The sequence below is a fragment of the Bicyclus anynana genome, chromosome 12 (assembly GCF_947172395.1).
Source record: "Bicyclus anynana chromosome 12, ilBicAnyn1.1, whole genome shotgun sequence".
Classification (NCBI taxonomy): domain Eukaryota; kingdom Metazoa; phylum Arthropoda; class Insecta; order Lepidoptera; family Nymphalidae; genus Bicyclus; species Bicyclus anynana.
In genome coordinates this window covers 9,733,718-9,761,452 of record NC_069094.1, presented here as the reverse complement: position 1 = coordinate 9,761,452, position 27,735 = coordinate 9,733,718, and the positions used below count along the sequence as shown (strand labels likewise).

The window sequence follows — 27,735 nt, the reverse complement described above, 5'->3', positions numbered from 1 at the left end:
TGGGCCTTATTAGAAGGCTCAAAGTCACTCAGCGGGCGATGGAGCGAGCTATGCTTGGTGTTTCTCTGCGTGATCGAATCAGGAATGAGGAGATCCGCAGATGAACCAAAGTCACTGACATAACTCAGCGAGTCGCGAAGCTGAAGTGGCAATGGGCGGGCCACATAGTTCGAAGAGCCGATGGACGTTGGGGTCCCAAGGTGCTGGAATGGCGACCCCGCACCGGAAAGCGCAGTGTTGGGCGACCCCCCACTAGGTGGACCGAGGATATTAAGCGGGTTGCAGGGAGCCGCTGGATACTGGCGGCTGGATACTGGCGGCTCGAAATCGTTGTGCTTGGAGGTCCATGCAAGAGGCCTATGTCCAGCAATGGACGTCTATCGGCTGATAAGGTAAGGTAAGGTAGTCGGGCGTGGTCTCGCGCGACAGGAACGCGAACTTCTTCCTGTTGTTGGCGTCCTGCGGCTGCAGCGTGTATAGTCTTTGTGTCATTTACCTGTGGCGCGTCGTTGTCGTGGTTCTCCTGCCAGGTGGCGAGCGGGCGGTAGTCGGGCGTGGTCTCGCGCGACAGGAACGCGAACTTCTTCCTGTTGTTGGCGTCCTGCGGCTGCAGCGTGTACAGTCTTTGTGTCATTTACCTGTGGCGCGTCGTTGTCGTGGTTCTCCTGCCAGGTGGCGAGCGGGCGGTAGTCGGGCGTGGTCTCGCGCGACAGGAACGCGAACTTCTTCCTGTTGTTGGCGTCCTGCGGCTGCAGCGTGTATAGTCTTTGTGTCATTTACCTGTGGCGCGTCGTTGTCGTGGTTCTCCTGCCAGGTGGCGAGCGGGCGGTAGTCGGGCGTGGTCTCGCGCGACAGGAACGCGAACTTCTTCCTGTTGTTGGCGTCCTGGGGTTGCTGCGCTGGTGAGTCTTTATTCGTGCGCGGCTTGTGAGTCGTTATTGTTACACCTGAAATTTATATAAAAAAAAGTAAAATAAAACGCCACTCCCAAAAACAAACTAAAACACGAAATGATCGTTCATTCACATAATTTTTATGATACCGATATATTCGGACGCCGATAAAATAAATTATCAGACCAACACCCAGGCCGAGTCCTCGACCACGCGGTATGCCTATTTCATAGGGAAGCGGAAGATAAAATAACGAGTGACTGACCATACAACTGAAGTAAAACTTCTTTATCTCCCCCCTTTTACATTATACACATTATTACACTTTTCGTAATGCATTCACCAGCTTACTCTCCAAGTCAAGCGTGCATAAAGAAGTTTTACTTCAATAACGATAATAGTTATTTATGCCACTGTCCATTGTAAGCATGAGTATTTTTTGTGTAATAAGGCTTAGCCGAATTGCACAATAGACAGCACGAGTGCTATAATATTTAATTACATGCTGTGGCATACATTAGAATTACCAAAACTTTATATAATTGGCCTTGGGCATGCCTCCCAGACATTTTATTGGCATGGCTTCCTAGATTTTGTCTTCTAAAAGGAAGCCTGAATTTTTGTAGCCAACACCACGAAACTATCTAAAAATTAAAAAAAAACAATCATTGTAGAATGGTTTTATTGAACATAACCAAACGACCTGTAGGAATGAATAGATTTGTGATATGCTTTGCGATTTTATATTGAGTAGATTACGAAATAGGAGTAGAAACTACTTTTGGTTTTTGACTTGCCTAAGTGGTGTCAGGCACAATAATAGTGTTAAGGGGTTAAAAGCAGCAATTTTTTTTTAATTTCTTTTTTCTTTCTTTAAATATAGACCTGTCTTCATGCTGATGTGCAGCGGCGGCGCGTTGATGCCGCTGAGCCAGTCGCGCGCGCTGATGGCGGGCTGCGGCGCCGCCGTGTCAGGGTACAGGTCCTCCTGAACAACACCCACATATCATTATCACCTCAGACCAATTATAGAAGGACCTGTATCGCACTTATAGTCACGAATAAAATTGTCTGTCATTTTCTGAAGAAAACGAGCGCAGATTTGGCACATATCTTATACTAAACTAGAAGTTTTTGCCCGTTTTTTACACCATTCAATTACACAATAAGGTATTTTTACGGAACACAATTACAACTACGAAACATCGATTCTATATACACAGTTTTTATAATCGCATTAGATCGTTGATCATATACTTTGACAGAAAAGTAACGTCTAGCGAGGCAGATCTTATACAATAATTGATCTGACATTATCACCATTATTGACTTGCCCAGTCGCCAGACAGTACCAGGTCTCCCTCAATGGAGGGTATTCCTCACCTGGAAGCAGTCCGACTTGCGCGGCACTATCATGGAGATGGGCTCGCACAGTCCGCGCGACGTATGCAGCTTGTAGAAACGGAACACCTCGCAGATCGCCGTGTTGACGCCGCGCTTTGGCATGAATCCTAGGCCACGCTACGAAATCAAATATAAATTAAAATAATGTGAACGTCCAGTCTGATTGATTCTACTAAGTAGGTACTGATATAGTAGATTCTACTGAAAGGTCATTAAACGAGAATCTGTTATTACCAGACCGTCGTTTTATAAAGTTTTGTGCCATAACTTTTGTGTGGTAACGTGCCTTTAAGGGGTCCTGTATCAAAATTAGTTGGGCCCAATAGACGGCTAACTAGGCAACTAATCCCAAAAATCTCTTTAGCAGTTATTTTTTTGTTTTTTTTTTCTCTGGGAAACACCAGATTAACTGAGATTATGGTTTAAATTTTACTAATTTTTGCTTTCACACTTAAAGGACCCCTGTAGTCCGGGGGCTCCTTATCAGCTACGCACCTGCAGTCATACTCTGCTCCATCCAGGTAAGTAGTAAGTATGATAAACAATTATGGTGTTCAGATCATGGTAACTGCTCGATGATCATCGATGTTATACATTTGTGTATACATTTTTTTTAATTATCGTAATATCGATGTTAACGGAATTGATAATCGATCATCGATGTTACTCACGGCCTCACATCCGACCAATGCAACGTACGAAACTAATGACGTATTTTACGAATGCATTTACAAATACAGGTTAAAATTGTCGATGTTACCCAACATCGATGTTAGGTTTTTGATGAATATCGAATATAGATGTTGAGCTTTCGATTATCACATCGATGTTTTACAAATATCGATCATCCCTAGTGAAAGTAGTAGGTAACAAAGGTCTAAAACTATTATAGTTCAAACTATAAAGATTTTAGGTAGGAGTATACAGAAAGAAAATTCAGAAGCATTTTTAAACATTCATAATTTAGTAAGTACTTACTTGAGGGTTGCCAGAAAGGAATTGGTTGAGGAAATGCACATATGGAGGTTCGTCGACCACCTCGTAATAGCGAATGTTGCCGTCGCCTTTGCCCGCGAGGTAAACCTGTTAAAACATCTAAGTTTAGACAATAATCAAAACGAAGATAATTTATAAAAATTTGGCCATTTGAGTGGGATGCGAGATACTTTTACATTTTACAAGAGTTGTCCGATAGATTGAAATTTAGTTAAAGATCCATGAACTCTTGGATTTTTGGAAAAATGTGTTAATTTCCGTTTAGCTGTTGAGCCAGAATAGATGTCAAAAAGCACACATTATTTTGCGCACAGATTACGAAACAATAAATGCTGATTGGCGTCTAGTAAGCCCTGGGTGATCTTAATATATCTTATTTTTGATTGGATATCATAAAACTTTGTTATTCCAAAGGTGTCAAAGAAAATAACATAAAATCCCGTGTGAGTAAAACGAATATTGCATAGTTAGCAAGTTCTTAATAGGCAAACTTTTTCGTCAATCATAGAAAAATATCGTCAAGGCGTCATTGAAAAAAAATTTGGGTTTCACAGGTTTACCACGTGACCTATTGATAACGAATGTCACCCACATACATTTTTAGCGTTAGCGGACTTTGAAGAAAGAGAATAGGGTAGTTGACTCATATCAAATTTATTAAAACAATATTAATTTCGTATAGTAGGTATATGGAATAATAAATAAAAGTTAAGAATTTCATAGAAATTTTTATCAAAAAAATATGTATTTATTTAATTTTTCCAATCGTCAAAACGCTGTCATCCTATTAGTGACGTCACGATGTTAATTATTGATGTCACCAAAGGAATAAACGTCAAAGTAATTATTAACTAATAATTTAGTCAAACAGTCATTTCGGTTGATTTAGAGTTAGCGTGACGTCTTGAAACAGTTAAATATGGACCATTATGGCAGACAGCGTATTGGCTCGTATTGTCAAAAAAACATTTTAAAGTTAAAATATTCATGTATTCACGTTTCAAAAAAAATTATGATGATTTTTTTCAATCTAGCGGAAGTATAATGCATAATTTAAGACTATTTAAAATGTGTCAACTAGCCTATTGATGTGCAAGCCTAGAATAGCATGTAGATTATTATTGAAAAGATCAAATCCCACTTTTAAAATTAAAAATAACTACAAAAACTCGAACTCGACTTGAAAACATCTACAATGGTTGGGTAACTATGCGAAGCACATACCATGTTAGTGTCATAGTCGTAGTACGGGAAGACGACTCCCGACGAGCTGTCGATGGTCTCGCAGAGCAGCGGCTTGCTGAGGTCGTGCTGGTCCCACACCGCGTACTGGCGGTCGCTGTAGCGGGAGAACCCGGTCGTCAGCACTTTGCCCTGGCTGCCCAGGAATGTGCACTTGGAGGCTTTGGTGCCAGTGTGGCATTGACCTTCCTGTGGATAAACGGATTTTTTTCATTCTTTACAAGTTAGTCCTAGACTGCAATCTCACCTGATGGTAAGTTTAAGTTTCAACTTGATAAGAGTAGGATGAAAATCCACACCCCTTTCGGTTTTAGAACACTAAATAGCTTGGCGGTACGTTTTGCCGTTATACAACAGTTAAAGTAATGTATAGGATGTCGTCAACATAATCATCATCATCGATATGATGATGATGATTATGTTGACGACATCCTGCCGATGGACGTCCACTGTTGTACACCTTTTGTAGCGACTTCCAAACATCACCATCCTGAGCCTGTGACTCTCAGTCCACGTGGTGGGAGGTCGACCAACACCGCGTTTTCAAGTGCGGATATCGCCATTCCAGCACCTTGGGACCCCAACGTCCATCGGCTCTTCGAACTAAGTGCCCCGCCTATTGCCACTTCAACTTCGCGGCTCGTTGAGCTATGTAGGTGATTTAGTTCTACGTATTTTCTCATTTCTGATTCGATCACGCAGATCGTATTCGATACTCCATAGATATGGGATATATATATTTTGTACCCGACATATATTAAACATTTATCATTTTAGCGCGCTATGCGAACGTGGTCTATGTCATCACAAATGTCAAAAGACTCTTCTATGAGTTGCCTGAAATTGTTAATGTGGAAAATTACGTCAATTTTTAGAAGGACCAATAGAGATTTTATTATTGAATTTCTCAGGGATTTTTACATTTATAAAATTTTGGTCCTTCGAGCCTGATGCGAAATATTTCTACAATTTACATTATAAACAAATATATGTATATAGTCCGGTAAATGGAAGTCCTGTTAAAGATCCTACGTGGAATATATTTGATTTCTGATAAAATAATTTAAAGTCAAAATTCATTATTTCAATTAGGCTTAGATTACCAGCACATTCGAAACATCAAGAAGTGTTCAATTTGCCCTTTGTATCAAGTTCGGTTTAGTTATTTGACGATTACAATATATGAATATACCAAGCAGCATTACACACACACAACATACCGAAAGCACAATCCCACGTCTCGGCTCAATCACTCTCAACTTCTTGTCCTTCGAAGTGGTAGCGATGAGTGATCCATCCCGATTGAAGGACATGCAATAGATGACGTCACTGTGGCAGTCGATCACTTTGACCGCCTCGCCTTTGCCGACATCCCATACAAAGATCTGAAACAAAAACAATTGATCACCATAAACTATGTATTAATATTCCTAACATGTGTGACTAGCTAGCATAATGCATAATCGTAAATAATTAGGTGACTAATTTAACACTGACCAAAAAACGTCCCCACTCAATGAGTGCCAAACACAACTTCTTGGCACTCAATTCACGTAGACGCATTTGCAAATTCAACATTAAACTCAATCCAGGTTAAATTTGCTCCGAATTTGGGATTTTATTATATACTAGCGGACGCCCGCGACTTCGTCCGCGTGAAAGTCGTTGTAAACTTTCAACTACCCCTACCCTACCCTACCCCTACCCTACCACTACCCTACCCCTACCCTACCCTACCCCTGCCCTACCCCTACCCTACTCGTTAAGGCTACACTTCTTTATTTATTCCTCCCACCGCGAGTCGCGTCGAGCGCGGCAACCGGTGAATTAGTATTCACGCGCGATGGCTTAGCGTATTTCATGTATAACTTTGGTGTTTCTTTACCGAATTTTATGATTCTTTTTTTATTGAATAGGTAATAATGTTAACTTTCTTATTTAGGATGAGTGATGAGTGTTATAAACATAAGAGTAGACAAATGTAATTAGAAAGCTCCGAACTGCTAAGCTATCGGGAGTTACACGTGTTATTGTGAGTCAACCATAAAAGATAGATATATACAACGTGTCCCAAAATTCAACGATAAGCGGGCGCCAAAAGATTGACCTGCTCATGAGCACTTAAGGAAAAATAATAAAAAAAATATACCTAAATTTTTTTTTTAGTTACAAAATAAATTTTAAAATTCTTTGAAAATTTACACCTTGTATGATATTTTGAACTACCGCAGCTACAATTTCTTAAATATGCTTAAGATTTTTTTTGTATCGGAACCTAAGTAGTACTACTATTCACCACAACTCTTAAAAACACCACAATGCCCGCAGTTTTTACACAAAAAAATATCAAAATATTTTTTTTCCCTCAAATTTTTAAAGATTTTTACTTTCAGTCTACTTTGACTCATGGTCTTGCAAAAAAAAGTATGAACACCGCTATGGCAAGTTATTTTCAAAGTTGACGCAACTAATCAAGATTTCAAAATAGTATAATACCCTAGGATAACTAGTCACAAAAAAAAATATGCGTACCATTTGTAAACAAGAACCAAATTTCTTAATTGTTCTTGTTGTTAGTAATAAATTTTACTATGTTCCAAAAATGTGTTTGTTATTTTAATTACACAACATTAAAGTAAATGTTCGAATTGTTTTCCACCGGCATTAATACAGGCACGACATCGCCTTAAAAACGACCGTTTTATTTTTCGCGCATATCTTCTAGCATTGATATGTGCCGCAGCCTGAGTGATTTTTTGCCGAAGCTCGTCCAATGTCGTAATCGGTTTTGCGTAGATCCTGTCTTTGAGACAACCCCAATAAAAGAAATCAGGGGGTTTAGGTCGGGTGATCGGGGTGGCCATAGGATAGGACCAAGTCGCCCGATCCAACGCCCCGGATACTCGTGGTCTAGGTATTGTCTCACAGGACGAGCGTAGTGAGCTGGGCAACCATCATTTTGATACCACATATTTTGAAGGTCGCTTAGGGGGACGTCTTCTAGTAATTCTTGCAAATCATTTTGTAAAAAGTTCAAATAACTGTCCCCATCTAAGTTTCCTTGTAATTCAAAAGGCCCAATCACTTTTCCATTTAAAATGCCCGTCCATAAGTTGACCTTAAATTGATATTGGGATTTGTCTTCTCTCATCAGGTGCGGATTCTCATTGCTCCAGCTGTGTAGGTTGTGAAGATTTAAATAGCCATCTTTCTTGCAGGTTGTTTCATCCGACCATAGTACTTTATCCAAGAACTGAGGATCTTCCCGATGCTTTTGAAGCATCACTCGGCAAAATGCGATCCGCAGTGGATAGTCCCGTGATAGTAACGTTTGTACACGTCTGTAATGATATGGGTGTAGCCGATGACGTTTTAGTATTCGATGTGCTGAACTTTTTGGGATTCCCGTAGCTGCTTCTATGGCACGCACTGAGGTAGTTGAATCAATGTTTATTTCATTGAGAACTTCTTCATCGCATTCCGATCTAGGTCTTCCAGCGTTTCTTCTAGCTGACGGCAAACGACCCTCCGAAAACGCTTGATGCACATTCATAAATACCCGATAATCTGGATATCTTTGAGCGTTTGGGTACCTTTCTCGATACAATCTGCTAGCAGCGTTAGCATTGCACCGACATTCTCCATAAATGAGATGCATGTTAGCGTATTCCATCGGCGTGTATGGTTGCGGCATGATAACGCTAAACAGTCCAAAATACACCAAAAGTCCAATTCACAAAACACAGGCACAGTCCAAAATAATGCCAGGTCAGTTCAGTTTGCAGATCACTTAAGTCCAGTCCAAAATGCAAAGCCAAAAGTCGTTAGTACGAGAGCCACGTCAATTGAATACGGAAAGTTGCGCAGTAAACAAAGGAGCAGAGCGTACTGACTTGCTGGGAACAGGATTTTCTTTACCTGCATCATTGTCATTCAACAAAGAACATCTGTCTATCCCTCTCTAACGTATACTTATCGCTATCTTTCTCTCTCTCTCTCTCTCTCTTATTTTTAAATGTTATCGTTCGTTCCATTAAAATTCTAGGAAATTGCAACGTATGACTCACATCATTTTGTGCATAAAGTAAAAGTGATTTCTAGGAGCAAAAACATTTTAGAAATTTAGTTCTTGTTTACAAATGGTACGCATATTTTTTTTTTGCGACTAGTTATCTTAGGGTATTATACTATTTTGAAATCTTGATTAGTTGCGTCAACTTTGAAAATAACTTGCCATAGCGGTGTTCATACTTTTTTTTGCAAGACCATGAGTCAAAGTAGACTGAAAGTAAAAATCTTTATAAATTTGAGGGAAAAAAAATATTTTGATTTTTTTTTGTGTAAAAACTGCGGGCATTGTGGTGTTTTTAAGAGTTGTGGTGAATAGTAGTACTACTTAGGTATCCGATACAAAAAAAATCTTAAGCATATTTAAGAAATTGTAGCCGTGGTAGTTCAAAATATCATACAAGGTGTAAATTTTCAAAGAATTTTAAAATTTATTTTGTAACTAAAAAAAAATTTAGGTATATTTTTTTTATTATTTTTCCTTAAGTGCTCATGAGCAGGTCAATCTTTTGGCGCCCGCTTATCGTTGAATTTTGGGACACGTTGTATATGCTGTTGTGTTTTTATAGATAATTTTAAGGAGAACATTTCTGTCATACATGATTTCTATGTAGCTTTAACCATTAAGGCTGTACACGCGACGGAAGCTTAAAAAATTTAGTAACTTCTCCCGTTTTCTCAACATTTCTCTTCACTGCTCTGCTCCTATTGATTGTAGAGTAATGAAAAGTATACTATAACCTGCCCAGGAGTATGTTGAATAATTGTACCAAGTTTCGTTAAAATCCGTCCAGTAGTTTTTGTTTCTATAAAGAACATACAGACAGACAGACAGACAGACAGACGGACAAAAATTTTACTGATTGCATTTTTGGCATCAGTATCGATCACTAATCACCTCCTGATAGTTATTTTGGAAATATATTTCATGTACAGAATTGACCTCTCTACAGATTTATTATAAGTATAGATTGGACTATATTTAAAGGCCTTTAGGTATAATTTTCTTTACCAATAATTCTAAAACTGTCAAAGCAAAATGGGCCCGTTTTCAAGTGATATTTTCTACATAATTGTGCGTCCTTTTATTATAAGAGGTATGGTAGTCCAATAATAACACTATCGCTCTGTTAAATATGATGATAAAGTATCCAGACAAACTTTTCATATCAAAGCTTTTACATCGAAGGGTAAATTCATTATATCGATATCGCAGTGTGTTTGTACTACATATTTATATCAGTATAACGATTAAACATGTCTGAGTCATGATAAACAAGAATCAAATGTAATTAATTGAGTATGCATGTTTCCCATATAAAAAGTTCTTTGTTGCGCACATATTATTTTAATGAATATTATAAAAAACAATTCTCAAGAAGTGAAATACAGAATATAGCTATTTGTAGATATCAGGAAAATCTTGAATATCAAGTATTTAAATATGAAGGTCACTTTTGGGGGTTTATATACACACACACGTGGCCGAGAACTCAAAATAAGCATGGACAATGACCATCTACAATCAATATCAACAGGTGAACCCACTTACTGGCCCACGGATCCCAAGAAAAAGCCAGACCTCCTTGACTTTTTTATAACAAAAAACATTGGTCATCTATACACGTCCGTCGAATCTAGCCTCGACAGCTCATCAGATCACACCCCGGTTATTTTAGAGATCAGTTCTTCAGTTCTTAAAACCACAGAGAACTCGGAGCGTCTGCACAATTCTAAAACTGACTGGGAGTCCTTTCGTGATCATCTTGACCAGGAAATAAACCTTAAAATCTCTCTTAAAACTGCCGACGAAGTTAACGGTGCATGTGTGTACATTACTAATGCAATACAAGTCGCTGCTTGGTTAAGTACTCCCGATATAACTCAGACGCAACCTGGTGTATGGCTTCCATCGGATATTAAAAGTAAAATCCGGGACAAGAGAAGACTTCGGCGCAATTGGCAAACATCACGTGATCAAAGGGACAGAACACGCCTAAACTGTGCCACTAAAGAGCTTAAAGTAATGCTGAAAATTGTCAACCAGAACATTACAAAAAACAATTTGGAACAAATGTCACCCAAAGGTCTAGGGGAGCACTCATTGTGGAATGCCACCAAAAATACGCTTAAGCAACCCCAAAAACATTATCCACCGATTAGAACTGGTACGACATGGGCGCGCACTGCCGAAGAGAAAGCTGAAGCCTTTGCAGTTTATCTTAAATCTGTTTTTCGACCCAATGAGAGTCAAGACCATAATGCCACAGAAATAGATGATATCCTGGCCCAGGATCTTCAACTTTGCTTGCCTATAAAACCAACTACACCAAAAGAAATTGCTAAACAAATTTCCCTCTTAGATAGTAAAAAGGCCCCTGGTTTTGATCTCATCACACCGAGAGTGCTGAAAGAGTTGCCAAAAAAGTGCCTAGTATTCCTGGCGAACCTATTCAACGCAATATTTAGAACATGCCATTTCCCTGATATTTGGAAAATATCTCAAATTATCATGATTCCCAAGCCAGGCAAACCTGTGGAACAAACATCATCTTATCGTCCTATTAGTCTTACGCCAGTGTTATCAAAACTGTGGGAAAGAGTGTTCTTGTCCAGATTAAGAGAAAGCCTTAGTGAATGCAATATAATACCTGAGCACCAGTTTGGCTTTCGCCAAGAACACTCGACAGTGGAACAAGTTCATAGAGTGTATGATACGGTCGTCCATGCCAAGAGAAAAAGGAATATTGCTCTGCCGCCTTCCTTGATATTCAACAGGCATTTGACAAGGTTTGGCATAGAGGCCTACTATTCAAAATTAAAAAGCACTTGCCTCATTCTATGTTCCCAATACTAGAGTCATATTTGAAAGACAGATACTTTCAAGTAAAAGAACAAGACGCGAGATCCCACTTTTACCAATGCACTGCTGGTGTACCACAAGGCTCTGTACTGGGTCCTGTTCTGTATAATATTTTCACATGTGATTTGCCTCTGTCATCGGATATTACTGTTGCAACGTTTGCAGACGATGCTGCCTTCCTATCCTGCAGTAAAGATGCAACTCAAGCAAGTAGACAGTTACAAAAACAGCTAGACCTTACTAACTAATGTATGGCTAAATAAGTGTCGAATTAAACCTAGCGCACCCAAATCTCAACACATAACCTTTACTCTAAAAACAGGTGATTGTCCGGCCGTAAAACTAGGTAATGAGTCATTACCAAATACTACGTGTGTGAAGTACCTTGGGTTTTATATGGACCGACGGCTAACGTGGAGAGATCACATAAAAAACAAGCGCAACGATCTTAACAATCGATTCAGAAACTTACTGTGGATGTTAGGCAGGCAGTCAGAATTGTCTCTTAGCAATAAAGTACTAGTGTATTGTGCAGTTCTTAAACCTATCTGGCTTTATGGAGTCCAGATATGGGGTTCCGCTTGCAAATCCAACATATTATCATTACAAAGAGTCCAGAATAGAATACTAAGAACAATTACCAATGCGCCCTGGTTTACACGAAACAATGAAATACACCAGTACTTAGAAATGCCAACAGTCTTAGAAGAGATACACAAATACAAGCTGAAACACAAAGAACGATTGCTGAAACATCCTAATCCGCTAGCCTCCGGGCTATTAACTGTGGAAAGAGTCAAGCGGTTAAAGCGAGCTGATGTGCTCGACTCTGTGCAGACTTGAAGACAATGGTCTTCCTGTCTGGTAAAGCCACCACCAAATACCTTCACCAAATCTGCTTATAGTCTGTCGACTGATTGCAGATACATATAACAAAAAAAAAAAAAAAAAACTTTTGGGGGTAAAACAACATTTTTTTAAACTAAAAGAGCCCCTGTTTAAATGTGCTACAGGCACCGCGCTTGCTTAATCAGGCACTGGGTAGTTCGACACTTACCAAATAATCGAACCCAGCACTGAGCAGGATGTTCTCGGCGGTAGGGTGCCACTCAATGTAGGCAACACGTCGCTTGTGCCCATGAAGTTCCACCAGCCAATCTGTCAAATGCATAGACAACCCTCCATCTGGGATGTGCCATAGTTTCACCTGAAAAATAAAAAAATGTGATGTTAGTTTTAACGATTTCTCTGATTTATATTCATTTTTGGTTATGTTAGTAAGCTGTTAAACGGAATAGCTATGTGAGCTTGAAGCTCTGCATGTGTGTGTAGCTTTTGTTGTTTATTTCCAGTACTTCCATTTTAAAAACGTAGCTTCTTGTATACTTTTCTATATCTACGGTATTGATGATGATATTCGAAATGTGTGGTTGAGTAACCAACAGTGTGGTTAGTTGTGGTTAGTATATTTCTAGGCTCAGAATACAGAAAACACCACAAGCCACGTTCAGCTGTCATTATGGAGCACGCATTGTGTCCAAAAATTGTACCTGTATAACACTCTACACATCACGGCATACACAGAGTGTCTAATCGCTTGTTCGTGAAATTACACCAAATAGAGTAGTTTCAACGGTTTCATTCCTACGCGCGATCACTCTTGGGAGTTCTCTGTATTCTGAGTTTGTAGGTATGTTGGTACTGAGCTAAGTTGTCTTAAGTCTATTATAGACTTTATAAGGCAACAATACTAAACATTTCTATGAATTTTACGTGATAAGATTCCAATGTGTTACAAATATGTAACGAAATAAAGTTAATAAAACAAATACTATACGAAACTTAAAAGCTAAATAATTGTCATTTTTCACCAGGACAATCGAATTTATTACCACAATTGGAATGGAGGTAACAAAATTACCGTGCAGTCGTCTGAACACGAGGCTATGATGTTATCGTTGAACGGATTCCATTTGATATCCAATACGGGGCCTTTGTGACCCGTGACACGGCTGGCGTTGAAATCCAGGCGACCAGTCTGAAACAAGTATACACAATTACACAGATTTTTTTCATCATTTTACACTCCACGGAACTATTATGAAAGAGCCACTTAACTGGTATGCGACGGGTAATTGTAATAATGAATTCTAAATGTACTCTGGTTTTTTGAAAGGGAACCTATTTTCAGGATTTTGCGTTGCGGACTTGTCATTAAAAGTATAGTTATAATACGTTGTTAACGTTGTTATTGAGTTACTATTTGATGATTTTTTTATGCATAATTGTTTTAAAGTTACGGGATTATTATCGGGATGTCCGGAGTACAGCAATTTAGGAATCAATATTTAGCTTGTAATTGACCATTGCAACTTTTTTATAGTGAGACGTGATATAGCCCATTGGATATGATCTCTGCCTTCGATTCGGAAGTTCAAATCCGGTCCGGGGCATGCACCTCCAACTTTTCAGTTGTGTGCATTTTAAGACATTAAATATCACTTATCTCAAACGATAAAGAAAAACATCGTGAAGAAACCTGCATCCTGAGACTCATGCTCAACAGTAAGCCGAATATTATGGGTTGTTAATGATGAATTGACCATTGTCAAAATATATTGAGGATTTTACGGTTTCGGAGTAGGACATCGGTAGAATCGGATCAGAGTGGCATTGTAGCTTGGATTGGCCGGTTTTTCAGGAGAATAGCTAAATAATAAGTACAAACGAAATTCATACAGTAGGTATTGTGAATTTACATAAAGTTACGTCTTCTACAATTTTAGGCTATATGTTCGCTTTATATCAGGTGTGTTTCTTGCCAAGCACAAACTTGTCGCGAATTAAAAATAAAGAGTTAAAGATCTAGTATGAAGCAAGAATGTGATTTTCAAAATTTTTGGAACCCATTTGATGGTTTACCTCGGCCAATAGGTACCACGTAACTCTAGTAAGTGTAGCAGTATTATATTAAACGTTATTACATTTAACAGGTTTTAATTTGCTTTTGTTATGCTCATTAACTTGTAATAACAATTGAGTCCAAGGAATAACAAGACGGACATAATACTTGTAAACTAAATATTTATAACGATTTGAGTAATAAACTGTTATAAATAACAGACCTATCAACTTAGAAATTGTCTAGCAGAAACTTCTCTTTATTACGTCACGCATCAAATTAATAGCACTGAGAAATGACTTGCTACATGGTAACGTAACGACAATTTTTATCTTTACTACTTCAATATAGAATGTGCTCGAGCAATTATACCAAATGCCAAAGTGATTACCGTCGCAATTCGACACACGTACACGGATGTGTCTTGGGACCCACAACTGTAGCACTGTACTGTTATTTTTATTAGAATTTGGTGTCGTATCCTCACGCAATCTATTTGCAAATTTACAGGCTTTTAATATAACAGACCGATCGAAACCGTTTTTCTGGTTTTATAACAGCTCATTGCAAGCTCTAACATAATCCTCCTCCGTGAGTCGTCATGTATAAGGGTCGTGACCATTTCTGAACTTTGTCCTTAAGATCTTATTCCATTTTGTTCTATCATAATAACTATGTGCTATTTCACTAGAAGAGAAGACTTGCGCTAATAGAATATTCATTAGTAATAATTAGGAGAATGAGTTTAACCAGTAGATATTCAATAAAAAATTATTTAGAACGACTGGATCGATACTGATACTATCAATGATGCTTTTAACTTCTTTTGGAGAAGGAAAAAACCTACTGACCAAGGCATGTCCGACTCGCACAAACTAAAATGACCTTTCCATTGTGGACCGGTCTGAATTGCTATGGATTTCTTCAGACCTTTCATGCCTTATATTCTCTCTGTTTTGTGACCTTTCTCTTCCTCTTTTAGAATCCTTATGACTCTAAGATCTCTCTGTGTACTTCTCTATTGCTTTTCTACGGACAAAATGTGTGTGAAAAGTTTTACGCATCTATCTTGTCCCTCTGCTTGTAGTACCGAATTGTTGTAACATGCTCAATGCTCATATCGAGCGAACATTCATGCCAGTTGTAGTGACGGAAACATCTTCAGACAAAAAGTCTAGCCGGGTTGGCATCGTCGCGTGACTGCGAGCGATGTCTATGAACTATGTAGATGCGTGCTCTAAGTTATTTGTCCCTTAATACACAGATCCTTGGAAGAATTGGTTACGCAGAATCGACCGAGTCTAAATGTACGTAAAATTTAGAATGTACTTTCGTAATTTCGACCTACTTGCGTATGACACAACGTCCTTGTATTGTCCCATTTATAAATGCTTTATGTTTTAAGGCCATGCGATGTTGAGGTACGCTGAGTGTTTCTTAAATTGATGCACTTGAGCGGCAGTGCGTAAAAAATTTTCGTGTGATGATATCGCTTTGGCAATCTTATTGTTCTTAAACTGCGGATAAAGTATTTAATTAAATTGTAATCAAAACATGGAGAATTTCTGTGCGAATAAGTTAAGTATTATGTTTTAACATATTATTATGTTGCATAGTGTGTGCATCCAACTTAGGATTGGATTAGTGTGGTTGTTCTAAGCTTTCTTTGAGACAAAAGCGAAATTGTGCAGATTTTTCCATTTGGAAACCAGTTCAGCTAATATAGTTATTATTATGCTATGCTTAAACAAAAGAAGAAGGTGCTACTTTGCGGGACTTGCATGACGTACAATGAAAAAAAATTAACTTTGCCATATTCTATGGAAATCAGACAAATCAGTCGTCCTCACTGATCCAGTATAACTCTTTCATCATCCGTTCTATGTTTTCAAATGAAAATATACTACAAATTCGTGTTACGTCACACAGATTTGACTGATATTTGCGGAAAAACAAAATAGGAAATTCATTTTCAGGGTGTCGATTATGTAAAAAACAGCAGACCATTTTTTCCCCAATTCCTTTGATCAATTAATCCAACCAATATTTCTCCGACGAAATAATCTTATTAAGTTTAATAATCTCCGTATTTTGTGACTTTTCAGGGAAAACAGGCCTTTTAGAATGTGGTCACCTTGATTTCCTTTTTTATTACAATACCGTACGACACCATAAATTTCGATGACATATTTTTATTATTACTTTATATACCCTCATAAAACAAATGGTAAACATATAATCTGGTCAGGTCAATGTATCATAAGTAGTATTACATTTATTACAGTTCTAAAAATCTGATTGAAAGAAATAGGATTAGACAAATCCGATCAGGGTCGTGGGTGTAAAAGTATTGTGCTAAGTTGTTAATACAATGGAGTATTTAATTGAATCACGACCTCATTAGACCAGTGTTTACCTAGTCTATGTTTCGGTATTCGAGGTCCTGAAATCGAGCTCATGCTATGTACAGAGTCTTTATTCTAATTTGGGAATATGGTGGTGTTATGTTCTGCAGAGTTGTTATGGTATCTTGGTGTATGATTTAGATCGTTAAGTTACCATCGTTTTCCACTGTATTTTCGTAATTGTGATCATCTAACATAGTTTCACGACGAAATTATCGTCGAAATAACTACGTCATTTTACATCAAATGGCAGTGATTTTTTGTTATACGATGATCTAACATGATTATTTCAAAGAAATTACGTGTATATTAATTAAAATAATCTTAGTACAAATAAATTGTGAACTCACGTGATCAAGCGGTAGGACGAGGAAGGCACCGCCGCCGGCTACCTCAGTGACGATGGCGACAAACTTGGGGTTGACGGCGCAAAAGTTGGAGTCGTGAGCATTCCTCGTGATCTTTATGTTGTCGTAACAACGCTCCCTTTTAAAGGGAACACCATAAACATGGCGGAATTTCGAGCTCCTCACTCCGCGAAACCATACCTGAAAATTATATGATAACGTAATCTTTGAAATTACATGATGGCCTTAATGAAACATGATGGACCAGGCATTGTGTCAGTAGTTGCGTTGAAGTTTGTGTATTCTATCTATCGAATCCTCCACGACTAGACAGGAGGTCTAAAGTTCGATCGTCGATTTATATGTGTAGCTCTAAGCTTTTTGCATAAAGTATAGGGAAGTAAAAGAATCTTTTCTACTAAGATATTCAAAAATGGTTTTCAAATCAACTATAATATTATTGAACGAAATTGATACTTTGAAAAGTTTACAAAACATACGTTAATATAATGAGCTATTATTTAAATTCCAAATTAAGTAGAATTTAATGACCATTGTATTTAACATAGCAATGATATCAATATAGTAGCTAGCTAGTAGATAAGTCAACTTTGTTTAAACTTCAACTTTGAAAACGATTTACGGCAATATAACACTGTCCGGTGTTTTGATTGAAGACCGTTCTATTTTATGTTATCTGCCATAACCGGTATCAATATAATTTAGGTGTCGACGGCTTCGTAACGTAGCCTGAAGGCTAGGCTACAGTTAAATCTATTTTTAATTGTAAAACGTTGCCCTCTTTCTCTATGTAATATTTAGATTACATAGAGAAAGAGGGCAACAATGCATTAGAATAAACTTTAGTGTTTCATTTATTTAATGCAATGCAAAATCCTAAAAAACTCGTGAATCTTTAAGACCCTGAACTAACCATGAACTAGGTCTAGGTATTAACATGTAACGTGATGGATCACAGCGACAGTGATTGCCCCCATTATTTTGTGGTAGAGGAAACACCTCGAGCAGGTACCAGAACTTGTGACATTGGTAGTAGGTTTTTCCTCTACCCCAAAATAATGAAGCAATCACTGTCATCAGTCTCATTATTACCTAGACCTATTTTATATAGCAGTTTTTTGAAGACTATAATATTTCTCTGAAATCTAAAGACTGTAAACCGCCTGTATATTATAAGGACGGTCTTCTACTTAAATAGGAGACAACATTTTCTTTAAAAGTTATAAAGAGTACACTACTCTCGTTTTATTTCTTCGATTCTAATATTATATAGAGGTCAAGTTTGTGTGGGTGTAAAGGGTCACGATATTTGTGAGTGACACAGGCTATATTTTATCCCGATATTCTCACGGGAAAGGGTACCGCGGGGCGTAAGCTAGTATATTATATGGACCATAATGAACGTTCGTTATCGATTGATGACCCGAGAGTAACTATGGGTCCCTATTGGTCGTGGGGACATGGGCATTTGCCCAGACTAATCCAGTAGGAAAGAGGGTCCTGTCAAGTACACTCGCATATGATAAACGCTCTTTTAAAAAATATTTACAATTATGTACTTTAGTCATATAAGACCTAGAACGAGAGCCTGCAATAGCCTGATGTACCTACCTTATTTTGAGAAAGCTGGTGGGAGGCTTCGGCCGTGGCTAGTTACCGCCCTACCGACAAAGACGTACCGCCGAGCGATTTAGCGTTCCGGTACGATATCGTGTAGAAACCGAAAGGGGTGTGGAATTTCATCCTCCTCTAACTTATAAAAAAAGGCTGGAAGTTTTCAGTCTATGCACCTACCATAGGTAAATACGGTAGCCAATTATGGAGTTTGGATTATGGTGGCTTTGGAAAGTAGCAGGTTTCAGGACTCCAGATCCTCAATTTTCCAAGTATAAAACGTATTTTTTTAATATTGTCTACGGAATATCAAGAGGAATCATGTCTCCAGTCGTCAGACCCTTAGCTTTTTGGCAACCCTCAGAGACCTTTAAAGTATATAGTCCTCTTAAAACACAGATACTGGCGACCTGGAGAGCTTCAATAGCTCGACGCTAAGAGCGGTCGGACTCATCACCGAGGGGTGGCGGTACGATCCCCGCCCCGTTGGTCTATTGTCGTACCCACTCCTAACACAGTCTTTACCGACTAGTTGGAGGGGAATGGGAATATTGATCATATTTAAAAGATATGGCAAATATTATTTAAAAAATTTAAGACGGTTGAGAGTCTTTTTTCAGATTTCATAAAATATAATAAGTCTGGCTATCGCAAGCTCTCGGTAAAAATTATTTATTGGTATTTTAATTCTATTAAACGTCATATAGAAAACGGCATTCTGTGATGGGTCGGCAAGTAAACACGCAAGGTGTGATAATTAACACTATTGTTCAAACATTTTTCTCATAGACGTCGAAAAACGTGTAGAAACTTCCAACAGTAAAAGTGATGAAGTGGTTATTAATTAATTTTGTAAGTTCTCTGAACGCGTAACTATTTAATTTTTGCTTCAGATAAAAGACGGAAAAAGGAACTAACTACCTATCTATGTAATTTTCTTGGTGGTAACTAAAGAAATTCAACAAAATAAAGATAAAAATTTGTTATACGCGAAACTGACCGAAAAGTGTACTTAGCTTATATACGAGTATATCTCTTTATTTTTCGTTCCTGCATTTAGATAAGCAATTTGCTATGCAAGGACGGCCCCTTGCCAATATATAAATACTGACTGACTTACTCAGTTATTTTGGAATATCCATACATATTATAAACTAGCGGACACCCGCGACATCGTTCGCGTGGAAGTCAGTTTTTCACAAATCCCGCGGGAACCATAAATTTTTCCGGGATGAAAAGTAGCCTATGTGTTAATCTAGAGTAATATCTATTTCCATTCCAAATTTCAGCCAAATCGCTTTAGCAGCCGCAGCGCCAAGGAGCAACAAACATACTTACACACACACACACTTTCGCCTTCATTTTATTAGTGTAATCTGATGTAATAAGAAATTAAGTCTTTCAGTCTGTCTGTTGCGGCTAAACCGACAATATTTAGATATATTTTAAATGCATATTTAAAAGAAAGGTTATAGTAGGTACCTATAATTATTTATAATATGAAAAAGGCTTTTATTCAATGAAAAAGAAGAGCATTTTTTAAATCTCAGTTATATTTAGTACATATTACTAAAGTTAAAAACAACCTTTCTGCCACAATTGTCCAATGTTTGAATGAGGAAAGGTCCTGAGTTTGATTATTTTTTTTTTCAAATTTAACAAATATATAGTAACTACTAGTGCTCACAATTAAACAACAAATAAAATATATTTTAACATGCAATTTTACATAAAAATAAATTAAAAGATGCACCATTACCTGTGAATTTGTCATCTCGCCACTACTCGGGTGCAATTTCAAGGCATGCACTACATAAGATTCACACTCCATATAAACTATGAACACATTTTGTGCATTTTACAATACATAATCATGTAAACAAAAGTACTGATACTTATGCTGCCCACATCACGAGCTGCTAAACAAACACTGAAAAAATGTCAAAGAACAAAAAAAAAATGATAGGAGAACATAAAATGGCAATGTGCAAATTAAAAGTACCTAAAAACAAGTCTTCTACATGACAAGTGAACACTCAAAACTGTTTTATTCGTGTGCGAACAGAGGCCCAGACGCGTGCGTCGGGCGACAAGCGAAAAAAAAAGTGAAATGTACAAGTCACAAGTGATGCTGGGAGAAAATATATCCATTGTAATGTGTACAAGCGATAGCTCTGATAGACAGTATATCAATTAAGTACAATTTACCTAAAACATTTAGTGTATTGCGTAACACGTTTTATGCAATACATAACAGTTTTGATATCACTTTCATAAATGTATGCAAATATTATGCTGAATGGCTGAATGTAAAATTTTACTAGTTTTTTTTTTACTCGAAAGTCATTCGGAATAATTACAAGTTATTTAGAGATCTTATATGATTGCTGACTAGATAAGTGCTTTGAACTTAATGTTCACAAAACATTAAGTACAATTAAATTTTAAAAAGTACTAAGCATGTAGTAATAACTACATTTGTTTTTCTTATATTGAATTCAATATTATAAAACGGACGGTAAAAGGTGCCATGAGTAAAAAAATATAAATTTATAAATTTTAATATACGTATATATATTTTAAATGTGAAAGGTCATTTCATCACGAAAGCTCGAAAACCATTTGACGTACAAAAATGAAATTTGACAGGGAGGTAGTTTATAGATAGAACGGTTTTTGCGACAAGGCCGGTCATATTAAGGAGAGTTGACGACGGACGCAGTCGCGGGCGTCAAATAGTAATGTTATAAACTACGTTAATTGCAATCGCTTGAGTACGAAAGTTACAATTATTTAACATCTTTAATAAATAAAGCAATCATGGCGCATGCGACTAACACTTTTGTTTACGATTGCACCTGTGCAGACAACCTGTCATTTTAGTTCAATTTACATGCCGGGGTGTAATAGGTGTAGCACGATGTATACTGATATCTAACCTACCTACCTAATAAAAAATATTTCAATTACAATCGCCACGCGTCATTAGGGACGATTCACTATTATAAATTTCATATTATTATAAACATCGATCATAATGTCCATTTAAAAATGAAAATATGTATATAGATTACCGCAATAAGGTGCAATTCACAAATTTTATAGACACACTTAGATGAATAGTACTTAATAAATACTGTTCATCATAGAGATCTTTATAAGTAGAGATAAATACTATATATTATGTTGAAATAGGTACTATACTATGTTTGTCTGTGATTTTCTCTACTATTCCTTTATGGAATGAAGTTTCAATATTTACATACATACTTATTATATTTTTCAGGAAGTTTTTTATTAGGATAATATAATAATAGTACAGGTATTTCCATAAAATAGTTAAATTTCCTGAAATATTCTAATGTTATGGACAATTTTTTCAATTTTTCGTTCCATAAAAACCCTCTAAAAAGATGACTGAAATTGGTTAAGCAAGTCTCAAGTTAGCGATGTCAACAACCAAATACCGACTCGTTTTTATATATTGATAGATGTACATACATGATAATATTATCATAGTATGATGTGATAATGTCAAATACTTAAAGATTGTTTTATAGTTATCACATTAGTTCTCTATTATTGTACTGTTATCAGCATATATACAAGTTATTCAACTCAATTCTTCATTTATGACATGATTATTAAAATAATTATGAAAGTGTTAACAAGTTTCTAGGTTGCCTTTCAAAGCAGTGCAAACGAAACAATTACTTACAGATAGTCACTGCTTATGTAACTAACTGCATTAGTACATTATTACTCAAAGCAAACTCGTTTCCAAGAATTACTGGCATACTTAATGTATCACTAAGCTTTTTGTTGTATTTTTTTGCAATTTTTATTTACTAGAACACAAATTTTCATTACATTTGCAACTTTTTCCGTGTGAAATTTAGTTTTTTACGAATACCGCAGAAAACATATATTTTATCCTAGGATAAAAGGTAGGTAGCCAATATTTTGCTCAATAACCTCTTCTATCTATCTGTAAAAGTCCCATTCAAATTGATAAATTGAATTTGTTCAGCCGTTCCAAAGATTAGCCAGACAAGGCTAGTTTTCGTTTTAGTCTTATGTAAATAACTTTAAAAACAAAAAACATACTTATTTTGAAATTACAAACAGACACATCCATTTCATTTCTACAGGGTGTCCCATAATTATGATGACCTGATCATCTATCATCTCAGTGAAACAAAAATTATCACTACACTCACTCACAATTCCTACAAACAAATAAAACATCATTTTTAAAAGCTACAGCATTAAAAAATCTGATTCAAGATAGGAAAATTTTAAAAATCCAATAAAATAAATATAACTTGGTCAGCCTAGGGATTTATTATTAGTTTTAGATAATTAGATGGTCTATTGTTTTATCCATTAATTCTGGGACACCCTGTATGTATTAAGTATTGACAACTTATAAAAATTCTTAACCTATTTTCAATGTTAGGCCTCTCTTTCTCTTTAAAAGGGGTTTGGAACTCAGATTCAAAGTGCTGCTCCAACCATGTCTACAAACATAGGATCCTTATGATCAGAACCTGCATAGCTAAAGAATTTAATAAACATTGAGGTGATTAATACCTTTACACTAATTCATCAAGCAGTGGAAGATCTAGTACCTAGGACATATTTTGCGACAAAACTGCTTCAAACCATTATGATAGACAAGATTACAGGCTACAGAAGAGTAGGAAGAAGAAAGAAGTCTTGGTTACAAAATATAAGGGAGTGCAGTGGCATAATGACAGTCAGAGAACTTTCCGCCTAGCCATGGACAAAGAGAAGTTTAGAAAGCTGACCACCAACCTTCATTAATGGAAAGGCACTAAGAAGAATTCATCATGATCAACACTCACTGTGATTCACTGTTGAGCACAGGTCTCTAATGACGTTGAGAGAGGCTGAGTTGAGGTAGTCCACCACACTGGCCCAATGCGGACTGGCAGACTTCAACACACACATAGAGAATTAAGATAATTGTAAGGTTTGCAGGTTTTCTCAAGATGATTTTTCCTTCACAGTTTAAGTCATGTGATATTTAATTTCTTAAAATGCACATAACTGAAAAGTGGGCAGTGCATGCCCTTGGCCAGATTCAAACCTACTTGGAGCTCTTAACAAAATTTTTGATAACTGATCATGCTCACTGAGGTAGTTTGGGTGTCTTTTACAGAACTCCAAGAGGCTCCTAAATCATTTGGAAAAAAGAAAACCCTGTCATTTTATAGCCTTACCCAGAACTGGAAGTCAGGACTATATGATCCACAGGCTAATCAAACAAGGCCATTGACCAAAAATTACCACCATACAACTAAAGAAATCATAAAGGTCAAAAATGGACAACAATGACACTTTCAAAATTTGATTCAAAAACTTTTTTACTGTAAAACTGAAAGAGAGAGAAAGAACACATTGCTGAGTGTATGAGATCAATCAATATTAAAACAATAACCTCACTCATTCAAAAGCAAATGAGTCAATGATTGAATAGTATGGCCATCCTTATTAACCGACTTCAAAAAGGAGGAGGTTCTCAATTTGGTCAGTATTTTTTTTTTTTTTTTATGTATGTACACCGATTACTCAAAGACGCCTGGGCCGATTTCAAAAATTCTTTTTTTGTTTGAAACGGTATAGTCCCCATTTGGTCCCATTGCCATCATGTCAAGATCTGATGATGGAATCCTGGAGAAATTGAGGGGAACTTTCGAAAATTATATGGGTGTCTAGTGTGTTCGTAAACTTTTCCATTTACTATTTTTAAGCACTACAATTTTATGAAGGTTTAAAATCGATCTGATAATGGAGCCATAAAACAGACGAGGGAACTCCTCGGCGATTTACAGCAGTTACCTTTTGTTTGGGCTTGATTAATTTGTATTAATGAGAACTTTCTACCTAGATGAGTTGTGTCTGTTATTAGGGGTCTGATGATGAAGACCAAGGTCAATTAAGGGAACTCCTTAACGGTTTACGGTAGCTACCTTGTGCTTGGGCTTGATTAATTGGGTTGAGATGAAATTTTACACTAAAAATGGAAAAATAATAAAAAATTTAATAAAAAAATACAACCGACTTCAAAACCTAAAAACGTACCCACTAAACTAAAAAGCGAAAAATAACATCATAATATGTTCTACCTGCTGATCAGTATGAAGGCGGTGCTTAGCTGGTGCTGTCTTAATTTAAGCCATTTCTGACAGGAGAACATGAAACAACACTGTATGCAAAATCTAAATCTATAAGATATTCTCACATGGCTTGAATTAATACATCACCGGCTTAGCACCGCCTTCATACTGATCAGCAGGTAGAACATATTATGATGTTATTTTTCGCTTTTTAGTTTAGTGGGTACGTTTCTAGGTTTTGAAGTCGGTTGTATTTTTTTATAAATTTTTTTATTATATTGTTTAATATGAAGGACTTATCCATATATTTATGCAATAACATTCAATAATATTATTTATGCAATAACGGCCTATGCCAAAAGGCACACTATGTTAAGAAACATTCTTTAAAAAAAAATGTAATGTTTAAAATATTGTACTTTCTTAACACAGGATAAAGGGCTTATTATTATTATAATTCAAGAATGTAAGGCGCGATTGCCCAGTGGATATGACCTCTGCCTCCAATTTCGGAGGGTGTGGGTTCTAATCCGGTCCAGGGCATGCATCTCAAACTTCTCAGTTGTGTGCATTTTAAGAAATTAAATATTACGTGTCTCAGATGGTGAAGGAAAACATAGTGAGGAAACCTGCATACCAGAGAATTTTCTTAATTTTCTGCATGTGTGAAGTCTGCCAATACGCATTGGGCCAGCGTGGTGGACTATTGACCTAACCCCTCTCATTTGAAGAGGAGACTCAAGCTCAGCAGTGAGCCAGATATGGGTTGACAATTCAATAATAACTGAAGCCTCAATAGCTCAATGGTAAGAGTGGTCGGAAAAAATTTACAGTCAAGAGCTATACTACTCTTTGCAGGAATAAATTCAAGATATTATTGTGTTTACTGACTCAGCTCAGGACCTCACACCCGCACAGTGAATCCATGGAATGCTAAGATATTTGTATCTCAATATTAATCATCAAAAAAAGGTTACCTCCCAAACCTACAATGGAGCAGCAAGGAGGGTCTAAGACCCATGTCTACATATAGGAGTGGGGAGTGCAGTTTTAGCAGGTTCAAAATCCTCTTGGATGTTGGGTAGTGCCCAACTCTTACCGGCTTAAAACCCGGCTAAAAAAATAAATATGAAAAGGACTCAAAGTATTGGCGGCTTTATGTTTAGAAGGTAGGAGGGATTTTTTTTCTATTCATGGCTTCAGAAATAGGCTTAATAAGCCTATGAAGGGTTTTCTTAGAAACTTTCATCCACATCAGTACCATAGAAGTACAATTTTCAGAAACCGTCACTCAGATCAAAAAAGTTAAAGAAATCTGTATACAAATTTATATTAGGTGAACCCCAATAGTGTTTCTGTGTTGATATTACAATCTATTATATTATATGTATTTGTGATAGAGAACTGAAGTGCTGATATGGGTGTTACATTGTAGTCTATTGATTAACATTAGCAATAATACTGTACATACATTTTCGTGGTGATCTCATGATAAAAAGATAAATTTAAGTTGAAAAGAATACAATTTCAGCGTGAATAAAAAATGGATATATTTTCTCTTTTAGGATTCTCGGTATTAACTTGTACTTACACATACATAAAACAGATAAACCTCATAGAAGTATACGGTAATTAAAACAAAGCAAAAGTAATAAGCGATAACTAACAAATGAAAATCGTGGTATTTATCATAATTTTTAAGGACTTACCTTAGCGGCGGGCTTGTTACATGCTCTCACATCTACGAGCGCGGTACCTTTTGCTGGGCTCTTTTCAGTTATTATTTCTATGCAACTGATTTCTCTTATCAAATCATCTTTTACCGGAGGCATAATATCCTGTATTAGAAAAAAACAATTCGAGGATTTAAAATGCTTGACAATAAATATTAATAACTTTGTTAGGCGGCACTACAATGCTGGTGCTACAGGAATTATGTAGTTGTTTTATATAAAAATATTTACAATCCACAGCAGTAATTTATTACAGAATTATTTAAAAAATCGTTTCACAAATCACAAGTTCACAATCACTTCTCATCACGCACAAAAAAAATCGAATTAATGTTTTTTTTAATAATATAAATTGGTTTGAGGCTTGACAGAGCTAGATTCTTGCTTTTTTATACAAATGGGTTCTTGGCTTTTTGATTTGAAGCAAAAGAAGATAATGACATTATTAAGGGTTGCCATATACAATTTGTTTACACAGAGGAATTGGATATGGAGATGCATCGTATCAAAATTCACCAACGTTCAGTGTGACAAATCTTTCGGCTTGCCCTGTTTTAAAAAGTTTTTCTTTAAAACAGGGCAAGCCGAAAGATTTGATTTGAATAAATATTTTAAAATTATCGTTACTGCCACTCTCTTTTATTTCCATCCCTAGTTGAGACTCTTTCGAACTTTCTTTCAGTACGAAGTGAGGCAGAAGTGATGTCAAATATTTTTTTTTCTTTTATTCAATACTGAAAGGACATGTCCAAATTTTGTATGGAGGTTGGACCTTTATCCGAGTGTCAAATAAGCAGAACAAATTATTTTTATCTTAAAAGAAGATTAATATAGGGATTAAAACATTACACAAAATAAAAAAAAATTTGGAACGCGCATTCTTTTTTAATTAATTAAATAAAATGTATTTTTTTCATTAGCATGAAAACATTAATTTTTTAACAAGGCAACATGCTTGTAACTCACACCCTGTCAGATTGTCAGTGGTTTTCGCGTAGTAGCGTTCGACGTTTTTAAAGCAATTTATGGATTTTTTTTGATTAATTTTTCGCTATCTACGATATATAATTTCTTTTTAACTTATGTCTTATTGACATTTGACAA

The 27,735-nt window shown here is 36.6% G+C and overlaps 1 protein-coding gene across 3 annotated transcripts in view; it reads right to left on the bottom strand.

The window, feature by feature from the left end:
* The window catches only part of LOC112049759 (coronin-2B), a 33,483-nt gene extending 6,466 nt beyond the window's left edge, over positions 1–27,017 (bottom strand). The window contains exons 1-11 of one of the 3 annotated variants that reach the window (XM_052884759.1): positions 26,863–27,017; positions 26,608–26,736; positions 17,124–17,321; positions 13,388–13,504; positions 12,524–12,673; positions 5,756–5,920; positions 4,518–4,724; positions 3,276–3,380; positions 2,277–2,414; positions 1,779–1,881; positions 616–947 (exon numbers count right to left, since the gene is read on the bottom strand). In XM_052884759.1, the coding sequence (XP_052740719.1) occupies positions 631–947; positions 1,779–1,881; positions 2,277–2,414; positions 3,276–3,380; positions 4,518–4,724; positions 5,756–5,920; positions 12,524–12,673; positions 13,388–13,504; positions 17,124–17,321; positions 26,608–26,730 (1,623 nt within the window). In that variant the 5' untranslated portion in view covers positions 26,731–26,736; positions 26,863–27,017 and the 3' untranslated portion in view covers positions 616–630. Of the gene's footprint in view, positions 1–615; positions 948–1,778; positions 1,882–2,276; positions 2,415–3,275; positions 3,381–4,517; positions 4,725–5,755; positions 5,921–12,523; positions 12,674–13,387; positions 13,505–17,123; positions 17,322–20,514; positions 20,686–26,607 lie in introns of those variants that run through there. The other 2 variants (XM_052884760.1, XM_052884761.1) reach the window with 2 other exon arrangements.
* Positions 27,018–27,735: the final 718 nt, after the last annotated feature.